Raw genomic sequence first — 14,933 nt, forward strand, 5'->3', positions numbered from 1 at the left:
TTTTGGCCATTCTCTCTCTCCCTCCCTCTCGCCCACCCTCTCGCTCCCACCCTCTCGTTCCCCCTCGCTCCCACCCTCTCGTTCCCCCTCGCTCCCACCCGCTCCCCTCGCTCCCACCCTCTCGCTCCCACCCGCTCCCCTCGCTCCCACCCTCTCGCTCACCCTCCCTCACACCCTCTCGCTCACCCACTCACCCCTTCGCTCATCCTCTCTCACCCCTTTGCTCATCCTCTCTCACCCCCTTTCAACCCCCTCTCTCACCCCTTCTCTCACACTCTCTCTTTCACCCCCTGTCTCATCCTCTGTCTCACCTTCTCTTCACATTTAGCTACCCGACTGGCTTACTTTCCCTCCCCTCTTCTTATGTTTTGCATAGGTCACTTTCCCACACCCTCATTACATTACATTGCCCCCCCTTTTTTTCCTGTCACTCTCTTTCACACTCACCACCTTTCTCCTTTGCCTAACATCTTATCTCTCTGGCCTCACCCCCTCTCCCTGTCCTGTTCTCATCCCTTTCCCCTGTCCTGGCCTCACCCCCTCTCCCTGTCCTGTTCTCATCCCTCTCCCTGTCCTGTTCTCATCCCTCTCCCTGTCCTGTTCTCATCCCTCTCCCTGTCCTGTTCTCATCCCTTTCCCCTGTCCTGTTCTCATCCCTTTCCCCTGTCCTGTTCTCATCCCTTTCCCCTTTCCTGGCCTCATCCCTTTCCCCTGTCCTGGCCTCACTCCCTGTCCTGGCCTCACCCCCTCTCCCTGTCCTGGCCTCACCCCCTCTCCCTGTCCTGGCCTCACCCCCTCTCCCTGTCCTGGCCTCATCCCCTCTCACTGTCCTGGCCTCATCCCTTTCTCTGTGCCCTGGTGGAGGTGAACCCAGGCTGTGTGATGTGGGGGGCTGAGGGGTCACTGTTCAGTGTGATGAGTTAGACAGACCTGCTCTCTGAGACCAGGGGACCAGGCTGAGACCTGGCACTTTTTCACACTCACTAGTAATCTATTTAGAATCTTTCGATGCCTCTGTCGCCTCACAAAGCCCCTGAGTTATTACCTGCCATCCAGGATCTGACAGCCACAACCACAACCTCAGCCACTATCACAACTAGGATTGACTATTTTCACAGTATTTAACAAATGTTCCATCCCGAGAATAAATCACTTTTTTCCCGGGTAACCCGGTATTTCATGCCAAAAGCAGAAGTGTCATTCTAAAGCATATACTGTAAATCATATAAATATGTCTGGATTTGATTAGAGCTTTGATAAGAATGAAAATTCAAGCCTTCAAGCCTGATGAGCCATACATTGAAGACATTTTATGAGCCATACATTGAAGACATTTTATGAGCCCAAAAGCCCCCCCCCCAAAAAACCAAATGATTGTACTGTTATCCAATACAGCATATATAATATACTGTGTATGCTACTGCCCATAACACATGACAGAAAAGTCCATAGATGTATCTATGCTCTCTTGTGTAAATAAATGTAACAAGCTCAAGTAATCTTTTTGAGCGTGGACTGTATTACTGTACTATATTGGATTATACTGTATTATATGAGCTGGAATTACGCACCTCGTTCAGACCATGAATCTGGGAGAGAGCATGGAATGCTGGTGCAGTACGTGTCCTACAAAGTTGCAATTATAGGCGAGCAAATGTGATTTTAATTTCTGTATATTATAGGGCCCATTTAAAAAATGTTAACTTAACGACATTTGTGGGTTTTCAAGGATGAACTGTTCGTTTCAAGTCCTGCCACAACATCTCAATTGGGATTAGGTCTGGACTTCGACAAGGCCATTCCAAAACTTGAAATTAGTTCAATTTTGAACCATTTTGATGTAGAGTTGATTGTGTGTTTTGAGTCATTATCTTGCTGCATGACCCAGCTGCACTTCAGCTTCAGCTCACAGATGGATGGTCTGACATTCTCCTGTAGAATTCTCTGATAGAGAGCAGCATTTATGGTTCCTCCTATTTAGGCAACTCATCCAGGTCCAGAGGTAGCAAAAAAAATCCCAAAAGCATTTCTCAAATAAAGCCCTTCGGTCTCTAATAAAGCCCTTCTGTGGGGAAAAACTAATTCTGATTGGGTGGGTCTGGCTCCCCAGTGGGTGGCCCTATGCCCTCCCAGGCCAACACATGGCTGCGCCCCTTTCCAGTCATTTGAAATCCATAGATTAGGACCTAATTTATTTATTTCAAATGACTGGTTTCCTTATATGAACTGGAATTCAGCAAAATTGTTTAAATTGTTGCATGTTGAGTTTATTTTTGTTCAGTGTGTGTGTGTGTGTGTGTGTGTATTTTTGTTCAGTGTGTATATAAAAAGAAATGTGTAACGACTGTCGTCGGATGAAGGAGACCAAGGTGCAGCGTGGTAAGTGTTCATGATAAATGTATTACTCCAAACACTCGAACTAAATAACAGAGTGAAAACCGAAACAGTCCTGTTAGGTGCAGACACTAAACAGAAAATAACTACCCACAAAACCCAAACGAAAAAGGACAAATGATTAATGATCCCCAATCAGAGACAACGATAGACGGCTACCTCTGATTGGGAACCACACCAACATAGAAATAAAGAAACTAGAATGCCGACCCTAGTCACACCCTGGCCTAACCAAGATAGAGAATAAAAGCCTCTCTATGGCCACAAAACGTCCCTTTTTCAGGGCCCTGTCTTTCAAAGATAATTTGTAAAAATCCAAATAACTTCACAGATCTTCACTGTAAAGGGTTTAAACACTGTTTCCCATGCTTGTTCAATGAACCGTAAACAATTAATGAACATGCACCCGTCCGGAGTCGGGAGACACTGTGGCCCCGTCCGATGATACCCCCGGACAGGGCCAAACAGGCAGGATATAACCCCACCCACTTTGCCAAAGCACAGCCCCCACACCACTAGAGGGATATCTCCAACCATCAACTTACCATCCTGGGACAAGGCTGAGTATAACCCACAAATATATCCCCCACGGCATAACCCAGAGAGGGGGCGCCAACCTGGACAGGAAGATCACGTCAGTGACTCAACCCACTCAAGTGACACACCCTTCCTTGGGATGGCATGGAAGAGCACCAATAAGCCAGTGACTCAGACCATGTAATAGGGTTTGAGGCAGAGAATCACAGTGTAGAGAGGGGAACCAGCCAGGCAGAGACAGCAAGGGTGGCTCATTGCTCCAGTGCCTTTCCGTTCACCTTCACACTCCTGGGCCAGACGACACTCAATCATAGGACCTACTGAAGAGATGAGTCTTCAATAAAGACTTAAAGGTTGTGACCGAGTCTGCGTCTCTCACATGGATAGGTAGACCTTTCCATAAATATGGAGCTCTATTGGAGAAAGCTCTGCCTCCAGCTGTTTGCTTAGAAATTCTAGGGACAATAAGGAGGCCTGCGTCTTGTGACCGTTGTATAGGTATGTATGGCAGGACCAAATCGGAAAGATGGGTAGGAGCAAGCCCATGTAATGCTTTGTAGGTTAGCAGTTAAACCTTGAAATCAGCCCTTGCCTTAACAGGAAGCCAGTGTAGAGAGGCTAGCACTGGAGTAATATGATCACATTTTTTGGTTCTAGTCAAGATTCTAGCAGCCGTGTTTAGTACTAACTGAAGTTTATTTAGTGCTTTATCCAGGTAGCCGGAAAGTAAAGCATTGCAGTACTCTAACCCAGAAGTGACAAAAGCATGGATACATTTTTCTGCATTATTTTTGGTCAGAAAGTTTCTGATTTTTGCAATGTTACGTGGATGGAAAAAAAAGCGGTCCTTGAAACAGTCTTAATATATTTGTCAAAAGAGAGATCAGGGTCCTGAGTAATGCCGAGGTCCTTCAGTTTGATTTGAGACGACTGTACAACCAAGATTAATTGTCAGATTCAACAGATCTCTTTGTTTCTTGGGACCTAGAACTAGCGTCTCTGTTTTGTCCCAGTTTAAAAGTAGAACATTTGCCGCCATCCACTTCCTTATGTCTGAAACACAGGCTTCTAGGTAGGGCAATTTTGGGGCTTCACCATGTTTCATCAAAAGGTACAGCTGTGTGTTGTCCTCATAGCAGTGAAAGTTAGTATTATGTTTCCGAATGACATCACCAAGAGGTTAAATATATAGTGAAAACAATAGTGGTCCTCAACGGAGCCTTGAGGAACACTGAAATTTACTGTTGATTTGTCAGAGGACAAACCATCCACAGAGACAAACTGATATCTTTCCGACAGATAAGATCTAAACCAGGCAAGAACTTGTCCGTGTAGACCAATTTGGGATTCCCATCTCTCCAAAAGAATGTGGTGATCAATGGTATCAAAAGCAGCACTAAGGTCTAGGAGCACGAGGACACATGCAGAGCCTCGGTCTGACGCCATTAAAAGGTATTTTACCACCTTCACAAGTGGGGTCTAAAACCAAACTGAAGCGTTTTGTATTTATTTTTTCTCTTCAGGAAGGTAATGAGTTGCTGCTTTTTCAACAGCTTTTTTTTTGAGAGGAATGGGAGATACGATATAGGCTGATAGTTTCTTTATATTTTCTGGGTCAAGGTTTGGCTTTTTCAAGAGAGGCTTTATTACTGCCACTTTTAGTGAGTTTGGTACACATCTGGTGGATAGAGAGCCGTTTATTATGTTCAACATAGAAGGGCAAAGCACAGGAAGCAGCTCTTTCAGTAGTTTAGTTGGAATAGGGTCCAGTATGCAGCTTGAAGGTTTAGAGGCCATGATTATTTTTCATCAATGTGTCAATGTATTAAAAAACTCCAGTATCTCTAGGTCCTGGCAGACTAGTGCAGACTCAGGTCAACTGAGCTTTGGAGGAATACACAGATTTAAAAAGGAGTCCATAATTTGCTTTCTAATGACCATGATATTTTCCTCAAAGAAGGTCATGAATTTATCACTGCTGAAGTGAAAGCCATCCTCTCTTGGGAAATGCTGCTTTTTAGTTAGCTTTGCGACAGTATCAAAAATACATTTGGGATTGTTCTTATTTTCCTCAATTAACCTTACTAGGGCAGGGGTTCCGCTAGCGGAAGTCATAGGACATCATGTTACACAATACATGTATGTTTTGTTCGATAATGTGCATATTTATATCCAAAAATCTCAGTTTACATTGGTGCGTTACGTGCAGTAATGTTTTGTTTCCAAAACATCCGGTGATTTTGCAGAAATACACATAATAAACATTGATAAAATATTCAACTGTTATTCACAGAATTAAAGATAGACTTCACCTTAATGCAACCGCTGTGTCAGATTTTTTAAAAACTTTGCGGAAAAAGCATAATCTGAGAACGGCGCTCAGAACCAAAAACAGCCAGAGGAATTTCCGCCATTTTGGAGTCAACAAAGTTAGAAACAACACCATAAATATTCACTTACCTTTGATGATCTTCATCAGAAGGCACTCCCAGGAATCCCAGTTCGACAACAAATGACTGATTTGTTCCATAAAGTTCCATAATTTATGTCCAAATAGCCACTTGTTATTAGCGTGTTCAGCCCAGCAATCCATCTTCATGAGGTGCAGGCACTTCGTCCAGACAAAAACTTGAAAAGTTCCTGTTTCAGTCCTTTAGAAAAATGTCAAACGATGTATGGAATCAATCTTTCGGATGTGTTTAATATAAAACATCAATAATGTTCCAATCTGAGAATTCCTTTGTCTTCAGAAAAGCACTGGAACGAGAGGTAACTCTGTCGGGAGCGCGCGTCATGAGACCAAGGCACTCCACTGACTCAAAGAGGTCTCATGAGCCCCACCTTTATCCTCATTCAAGTTTCTAAAGACGGTTGACATCTAGTGGAAGCCGTAGGAAGTGCAACTTTGTCCATATCTCAATGTGTATTCGGTAGGCCAAACTTTGAAAAACTGCAAACCTCAGATGTCCCACTTCCTGGTTTGATTTTTCTCAGGTTTTCGCCTGCCATATGAGTTCTGTTATACCTACAGACATCATTCAAACAGTTTTAGAAACTTCAGAGTGTTTTCTATCCAATATGAATAATAATATGCATATATTAGCATTTGGGACAGAGTAGGAGGCAGTAAACTCTGGGCTCGCTATTCATCCAAAAGTGAAAATGCTGCCCCCTATCCCAAAAAGGTTAAGTTGGAAAAATAGGATGATCGAGCAGCAGTGAGGGCTCTTCGATACTGCACGGTACTGTCTTTCCAAGCTCGTCGGAAGACTTCCAGTTTGGTGTAGCACCATTTCCGTTCCAATTTTTAGGAAGCTTGCTTCAGAGCTCTGGTATTTTCTTTATACCAGGGAGCTAGTTTCTTATGCTAACTGTTTTTTGTTTTTAGGGGTGCGACTGCATCTAGGGTATTGCGCAAGGTTAAATTGAGTTCCTCAGGTGGATAACTGATTTTTGTACTCAGACATCCTTGGGTAGGTGGAGGGAGTCTGGAAGGGCATCTGGCATTCTTTGGGTTATCTGAGAATGTATAGCACAGCTTTTGATGATCCTAGGTTGGGGTCTGATCAGATTATGTGTTGAAAATGTAATAAATTGGTGGTCCGATAGTCCAGGATTATGATGAAAAACATTAAGATCCACAACATGTATTCCACGGGACAAAACTAGGTCACTAGTGTAACCAGGAGGTGTGGCCTCATTTAACACAGTAAATTGATCAGGCTTAACTTGATGACAGGGGGCAGTATTTTCACGTCTGGATGAAATGCATGCCCAAATTCAACTGCCTGCTACTCATCCCCAGAAGATAAGATATGCATATTATTAGTAGATTTGGATAGAAAACTCTGAATCATGTCTGTGAGTATAACAGAATTTATGAAGCTGGCAAAACCCCAAGGAAAAACCATTCAGATGGTCATATTTTTTTATATTTTTAGGTCACTCTCTTTTCAATGGGTTTTCATTGGGAATCCAGATTTCTAAGGGACCTTCTTGCCATTCCTACCGCTTCCACTGGATGTCACCAGTCTTTAGAAATTCCATGAAAGTTTGATTTTTATAGTAATTTATTTGGATTTGGCGCTCTGCATTTTCCCTGGCTTTTGGCCAGGTGGGACGCTAGCATCCCACATATCCCAGAGAGGTTAAGCCATGTTTCAGTCAGGCCAATCACATAATGATTATGATCAGTGATTAGTTCATTGACTGTAACTGCCTAGGAAGTGAGGGATCTAACATTAAGTAGCACTATTTTCAAATGTGAGATGTCACAATCTCTTTCAATAATGGCAGGAATGGAGGTCTTTATTCCAGTGAGATCGCTAAGGCGGACACCGCCATGTTTAGTTTTTCCCAACCTAGATCGAGGCACAGACACTGTCTCGCCACTAACAGCTTACAGACGGTAGGGAATTAAGGTCACAGTTATGCAAACTTAGGACACTAAAGAGGTCTTTCTACTGACTCTGGAAAAACGTCCACGGTCCCTGCTCATCTGCGTGAACGTGCCTTAGGCATGCTGCAAGGAGGCATGAGGACTGCAGATGTGGCCATTGCAATGTCCATACTGTGAGACGCCTAAGACAGGGAGACTGGATGGACAGCTGATCGTCCTCGCAGTGGCAGACCACTTGTAGCAACACCTGCACAGGATCATCTGAACATCACTCCTGCGGGACTGGTACAGCATGGCAACAACAACTGCCTGAGTTACACCAGGAACACACAATCCCTCCATCAGTGCTCAGACTGTCCACAATAGGCTGAGAGAGGCTGGATTTAGGGCTTGTAGGCCTGTTGTAAGGCAGGTCCTCACCAGACATCACCGGCAACAACGTCGCCTATGGGCACAAACCCACCGTCGCTGGACCAGATCGGACTGGCAAAAAGTGCTCTTCACTGATGAGTCGTGGTTTTATCTCCCCAGGGGTGATGGTTGGATTCGCTTTTATTGTCGAAGGAATGAGCCTCACACCGAGGCCTGTACTCTGGAGCGGGATCGATTTGGAGGTGGGGTATCCGTCATGGTCTGGGGCAGTGTGGGCACAGCATCATCGGACTGAGCTTGTTGTCATTGAAGGCATTCTCAACGCTCTGTGTTACAAGGAAGACATCCTCCACTATCATGTGGTACCCATCCTGCAGGCTCATCCTGACATGGCCCTCCAGCATGACAATTCCACCAGCCGTACTGCTCGTCCTGTGCGTGATTTCTTGCAAGACAGGAATGTCTGTGTTCTGCCATGGCTAGCGAAGAGCCCAGATCTCAATCCCATTGAGCACGTCTGGAACCTGTTGGATCGGAGGGTGAGGGCTAGGGCCGTTCTCCACAAAAATGTCTGGGAAGTAGCAGGTACCTTGGAGTGGGGTAACATCTCACAGCAAGAGCTGGCAAATCTGGTGCAGTCCATGAGGAGGAGATGCACTGCAGTACTTAATGCAGCAGGTGGCCAATCCAGATACTGACTGTTACTTTTGCGTTTGACCCCCCCCCTTTGTCCAGGGACACATTATTCAATTTCTGTTAGTCACATGTCTGTGGAATTTGTTCAGTTTATGTTTGTTGTTGAATCTTATGTTCATACAAATATTTACACATGTTAAGTTTGCTGCAAATAAATGCGTTGACAGTGATAGGACTTTTCTTTTTTTGCTGAGTTTATATACACACACTACAATTCAAAAGTTTGGGGTCACTTAGAAATGTCCTTGCTTTTGAAAGAAAACCACATTTTTTTGTCCATTTAAAATAACAGCAAATTGATCAGAAATACAGTGTAGACATAGTTAATGGTGTAAATACGTTTCAAGGCAGTAACTTTTCTCTGTTCATCTTTCCCTTTATCCTGACTGGTCTCCCAATACCTGCCATTGAAAAACATCCCCACAGCATGATGCTGCCACCACTGTGCTTCACCATATGGTTGGTGATAGGATTCTTCCAGAGGTGACACTTGGTATTCAGGCCAAAGTGTTCAATCTTGGTTTCATCTGACCAGATAATCTTGTTTCTGATGGTCTTATTCCAAGCGGGCTGTCATGTGCCTTTTACTCAGGAGTGGCTTCCGTCTGGCCACTCTACCATAAAGTCCTGATTGGTGGAGTGGAGTGCTGCAGATATGGTTGTCCTTCTGGAAGGTTTTTCCATCTTTTTTCCAACTCTGGACCTCTGTCGGAGTGACCATCGGGTTCTTGGTCACCTCCCTGACCAAGGCCCTTCTCCCCCGATTGGTGGATCTTGGTGGTTCCAAACTACTTCCATTTAAGAATGATAGAAGCCACTGTGTTCTGGGGACCTTTAATGCTGTAGTTAGTTTTTGGTACCCTTCCCCAGATCTGTGCCCCCGACACAATAGTGTCTCGGAGCTCTGCGGACAATTCCTTCGACCTCATGGCTTGTTTTTTTGTTTTCTTTCTTATAGCAGTGTCTGAATACTTATGTAATAAGTTATTTCTGTTTTTTATTTTTAAATGTACAAACATTTCTATAAATCTGTTTTCGCTTTGTCATTATGGGGTATTTTGTGAAGATTGATGAGGAAAACATTTGAGCAATTTTAGAATAAGCCTCTAACATAACAAAATATGGAAAAATGAATAGTTTCCGAATGCAATGTAAATATCAATGAATTGGCGAGGGCACTAGACACACAAACAATGGATACAGAAGTATGTGGACACCCCTTCAAAATTAGCGGATTCGGCTTTTTCAGCACACCAGTTGCTGACAGGTGTATAAAATTAAGCACAAAGCTATAGACAAACATTGGCAGTAGAATGGCCTTACTGAAGAGCTCAATGACTTTCAACGTGGCACCGTCATAGGGTGCAACCTTTCCAACAAGTCAGTTCATCAAATTTCTGCCCTCCAGAGTTGCCCCGGTCAGCTGTAAGTGCTGTTATTGTGAAGTGTAAATGTCTAGGAGCAACAACGGCTCAGCCGTTAAGTCGTAGGGCACACAAGCTCACAGAACGCAACCGGCAAGTGCAGAAGCGCGAAGTGTGTAATAATCATCTGTCCTCAGTTGCAACACTCACTACTGAGTTCCAAAGTAATGTCAGCACAATAACTGTTGGTCGGAGCTTCATGAAATGGGTTTCCATGGCCGAGCAGCCACACACAAGACTAAGCTCACTATGCTCAATGCAAAGCGTCTGCTGAAGTGTTGTAAAGCCTGCTGCCATTGGACTCTGGAGCAGTGGAAACACATTCTCTGGAGTGATGAATCACGCTTCACCATCTGGTAGTCGAATAGACAAATCTGGGTTTAGCTGTTGCCAGGAGAACAATACCTGCCCAAATGCATAGTGCCAACTGTTAAGATTGTTGGGGGAGGAATAATGGTCTGGTGCTATTTTTCATGGTACCAGTGATCGAAAATCTTAACGCTACAGCATACAATGACACTTGAGCGATTCTGTGCTTCCATCTTTGTGGCAGCAGTTTAGTTTTGTTAAGGCCCTTTCCTGTTTCAGCATGACAATGCTCCCATGCACAAAGCCAGGTCCATACAGACATGTTTTATTGAGATCGGTGTGGTTGAACTTGACTGGCCTGCACAGTGCCCTGACCTCAACCCCATCTAACACCTTTGGGATGAATTGGAACACTGACTGCGAGCCAGGCCTAATCGCCCAACATCAATGCCAGACCTCACTAATGCTCTTGTGGCTGAATGGAAGCAAGTCCCTGCAGCAATGTTCCAACATCTAGTGGAAAGCCTTCTAGGAAAAGAAGGGAGGCTGTTATAGCAGCAAAGGAGGGACCAATTTCTTATTAATGCCCATGATTTTGGAATGGGATGTTTGACGAGCAGGTGTCCACATACTTTTGCTTATTTAGTGTGTATATCTGTATATCTATCTTGAACAGGATTACCATGGTGAGCTCCATGCTGCGATGTGCTGTCTGTCTCCACCCTGAGCATTGCTGTTGGATCTTGCAGATGACAGTGAGAAGAACATAGAGAAGCCAGATTTAGACATATCATTTAACAGTTCCATTTCACTTCATGATGTCGATAGAAATAATTTACTGGTTTCTCGCAGTTAATTATCCTGGGAAAAGGGAGTGGGTTTCGGTGGGAAATCTCAGTAACCTGGTTCCCGCTATTCATTCCTAATCACAGCCAGAACCACAGCCACTGCCACATACACAGTCACATCCACAGCCTGCACTGCCGTGCCCCACTACTCACTGCTACACCAGGCCTGTTTTCTTCTTCATGCCTGGAGGTTGACCATGTTACAGAGTTAGTGTCCCCATGTTCCCTTTGGTCTTCTTAATGAGGCTGTAGGTGTAACCTGGAAATGTTAGATGGTCATGATTGGACAACGTTTTACTTGAGCTCTTTTGATGAAGGCTCGTTATGTTGCTATCAGCAGTTGTAATGGTCACCTGTCATAAGTCCTTATGTCACGCGTATGAAATGTTTAAGTAGTCTTTGCCTCAAAGTTAGTGTTGGCAATTATACATTTTTTTTTTACCAACTCTCTGCCAATGTTCTGCAACAAACTGCAAATTCCAAGAAAAGTAATATCTTTAGTCAGCAGCTGTCCACCTACGTACAGCATGAACATGTGAAACTGTTGTTTATAGGGACTCCCAATGCAAAAATCCATACACAGAGTGATGTGAGAGGAAAGGAGAGATGGACCACAGGTATTTCACAAGGCTGTGCTGAAAGACCTCTCTTTATCTGGTAATCCCCAAAGCTAACACCTCCATTGGCCACCTTTCCTTCCAGTTCTCTGCTGCCAGTGACTGGAATGAATTGCAAAAATCGCTGAAGCTGGAGACTTATATTTCCCTCACTAACTTTAAACATCAGCTATCTGAGCAGCTAACCGACCGCTGCAGCTGTACATAGTCCATCTGTAAATAGCCCACCCAATCTACCTACCTCATCCATTATTGTTTTTATTTACTTTTCTCCTCTTTTGCACACCAGTATCTCTACTTGCACATCATCTGCGCATTTATCACTCCAGTGTTAATTTGCTAAATTATAATTACTTCGCTACTATAGCCTATTTATTGCCTACCTCCTCATGCCATTTGCACACACTGTATATAGACTTTCTTCTTTTCTATTGTGCTATTGACTGTACGCTTGTTTATTCCATGTGTAACTCTGTTGTTGTTTGTGTCACACTGATATGCTTTATCTTGGCCAGGTCGCAGTTGTAAATGAGAACTTGTTCTCAGCTGGCCTACCTGGTTAAATGAAGGTGGGGAAAGAATAACCTTACAATAGTCCTACGAGAGAGAAGAGAAGAGGGGAAAGAAGTGAAAGAGAGACAGACAAAAGTCTGAGTGAATGAAAGAAGTCGAAAACAAAAGAAACGAAAAGAGAAGGGAGGTGGAGAAAGAGAAATGAACAAAACAAGCAGAGAGATTGAGAGGCCTGGAGTAACATAGGAAGTGACAGTCAGAGAGATTGAGAGGCCTGGAGTAACATAGGAAGTGACAGTCAGAGAGACAGACCAACAGAGTCAGTGTATATTTCCCTCTTAGCTTTAGCCCACAGGGAATATCCTCCAAACTAACAGGCTCTGTGGGGACAGTTACCTAATATGCTCCTTTCAGGCCTCCTGCCTCTGATGCCCCAGGCATCATGTGTTACAGGGCTGTCTGAGCTGTAGGGGGGTTGGTCAGAGGTGTGTGTGCGTGTGTATGGTGTGTGTCTTCGGGATGTGATGGTGTGCCAAAGTGTGTCATTGGGCTGGCTGAGCTGTAAAAGGCAGGGCTGGTCAGATGTCAGTTATAGTCAGGCATCAGTCCCTCCTATTCGTCAGATAACTGGCTGGCTGGCTGGTGGCCTGTCTCTCCCTGTATCCTGTGACTTCACTTGTTTGACAGATCAACCCCATCCCTCAGGCTAGGCAGGGTTTGTTAGATGGGTTTGGATGAGGTGGTGTGTGTGATGCCACAACCACAGCCTGCACAAGCACAGCCTGCACAGCCGTGCTCCACTACTCACTGCTACACCAGGCCTGTTTTCTTCTTCATGCCTGGAGGTTGACCATGTTACAGAGTTAGTGTCCCCATGTTCCCTTTGGTCTTCTTAATGAGGCTGTAGGTGTAACCTGGAAATGTTAGATGGTCATGATTGGACAACGTTTTACTTGAGCTCTTTTGATGAAGGCTCGTTATGTTGCTATCAGCAGTTGTAATGGTCACCTGTCATAAGCTGTCATAAGTCCTTATGTCACGCGTATGAAATGTTTAAGTAGTCTTTGCCTCAAAGTTAGTGTTGGCAATTATACATTTTTTTTTTACCAACTCTCTGCCAATGTTCTGCAACAAACTGCAAATTCCAAGAAAAGTAATATCTTTAGTCAGCAGCTGTCCACCTACGTACAGCATGAACATGTGAAACTGTTGTCTATAGGGACTACCAATGCAAAAATCCATATAGTATGTGGGGAAAAAACTAAATCATTGGACAGCAAGTAGACATAGGGATAGAAAGAGGAAAGGGGACAAACTCTGGGGACTTGCTCTTTCCTCTGAGAGTGATTGGCCTGTGATAGGAAAGGAGAAATGGAGGGGAGGACGAGGAAAGGAGAGATGGATGGGAGGAGACAGCATTTCTCCCACACTCTCATCTGAACACACCACAGGTATTTCACAAGGCAGTTGCTGAAAGCCCTCTGTTTACCTTACAGAGTCCCATGAGAGAGGAGAGGAGAGGTGGAGTGGAGTGAAGGAGAGAGAGGAAATGAGAGACAGAGAAAGGTCTGAATGAGTGAAAGAAGACAAAAGAAATGGAAAGAGAAGGGAGGTGGAGAAAGGGAAAATAACAAACCAGTCAGAGATTGAGAGGCCTGGAGTAACAATGGAAGTGACAGTCAGAGAGATTGAGAGACCTGGAGTAACATAGGAAGTGACAGTCAGAGTCAGACCGACAGAATCAGGTCATTCGGAAAAAGTCAAGAGGTCTGAATCTCTTGACTTTTTCCACATTTTGTTACGTTACAGCCTTCTAAAGTTGATGTTTTTCTGCGGCAGGGGCTGGGAGTCTAGTCAGGATCAAGGGAAAGATGAACGGAGCAAAGTACAGAGAGATCCTTGATGAACACCTACTCCAGACCACTCAGGACCTCAGACTGGGGTGACGGTTCACCTTTCAACAGGACAACGACCCAAAGCACACAGCCCAGACAATGTAGGAGTGGCTTCGGGACAAATCTCTGAATGTCCTTGAGTGGCCCAGCCAGAGCCCGGACTTGAACCCGAACGAACATCTCTCGAGAGACCTGAAAATAGCTGTGTATTGATTCTCCCCATCAAACCTGACGGAGCTTGAGGATATGCAGAGAAGAATGGGAGAAACTCCCCAAATACAGATGTGCCAAGCTTGTAGTGTCATACCCAAGAAGACTCAAGTCTGTAATCGCTGCCATTGGTGCTTTAACAAAGTACTGAGTAAATGGTCTGAATACTTAAATGCGATGTTAAAAAAGAAAAAGTATACATTTGGAAAAATGTATAAAAACCTGTTTTCACTTTGTCATTATGTGGTATTGTGTGTAGATTGATGAGGGGGGAAAACAAGTGAATCAATTTTAGAATAAGGCTGTAACAAAATGTGGGAAAGGTCAAGGGGTCTGAATACTTTCCAAATGTACTGTATGTTACACTCTTAGCTTTAGCCCACAGGGAATATCCTCCAAACTAACAGGCTCTGTGGGGACAGTTACCTAATATGCTCCTTTCAGGCCTCCTGTCTCTGATGCCCCAGGCATCATGTGTTACAGGGCTGTCTGAGCTGTATGAGGGTTGGTCAGAGGTGTGTATGGTGTGTGTCTTCGGGATGTGATGGTGTGTCATTGGGTTGGCTGAGCTGTAAAAGGCAGGGCTGGTCAGATGTCAGTCAGGCATTAGTCCCTCCTATTCGTCAGATAACTGGCTGGCTGACTGGTGGCCTGTCTCTCCCTGTATCCTGTGACTTAACTTGTTTGACACATCAACCCCATCCCTCAGGCTAGGCAGG

General features: G+C 44.5%; 1 protein-coding gene across 4 annotated transcripts in view; it reads left to right on the forward strand.

Annotated features, from left to right (window-relative positions):
* The window catches only part of slc36a4 (solute carrier family 36 member 4), a 261,014-nt gene that overhangs the window by 96,211 nt on the left and 149,870 nt on the right, over nt 1-14,933 (forward strand). Inside the window, exon 12 of one of the 4 annotated variants that reach the window (XM_065024296.1) lies at nt 13,949-14,453. The exons of the other annotated variants lie outside the window; for them this stretch is intronic. Within the exon in view, the coding sequence (XP_064880368.1) occupies nt 13,949-14,055 (107 nt within the window). The 3' untranslated portion in view covers nt 14,056-14,453. Of the gene's footprint in view, nt 1-13,948; nt 14,454-14,933 lie in introns of those variants that run through there. 4 annotated transcript variants of the gene reach the window in all.

This window comes from Oncorhynchus nerka, linkage group LG11 (assembly GCF_034236695.1).
Source record: "Oncorhynchus nerka isolate Pitt River linkage group LG11, Oner_Uvic_2.0, whole genome shotgun sequence".
Classification (NCBI taxonomy): Eukaryota; Metazoa; Chordata; class Actinopteri; order Salmoniformes; family Salmonidae; genus Oncorhynchus; species Oncorhynchus nerka.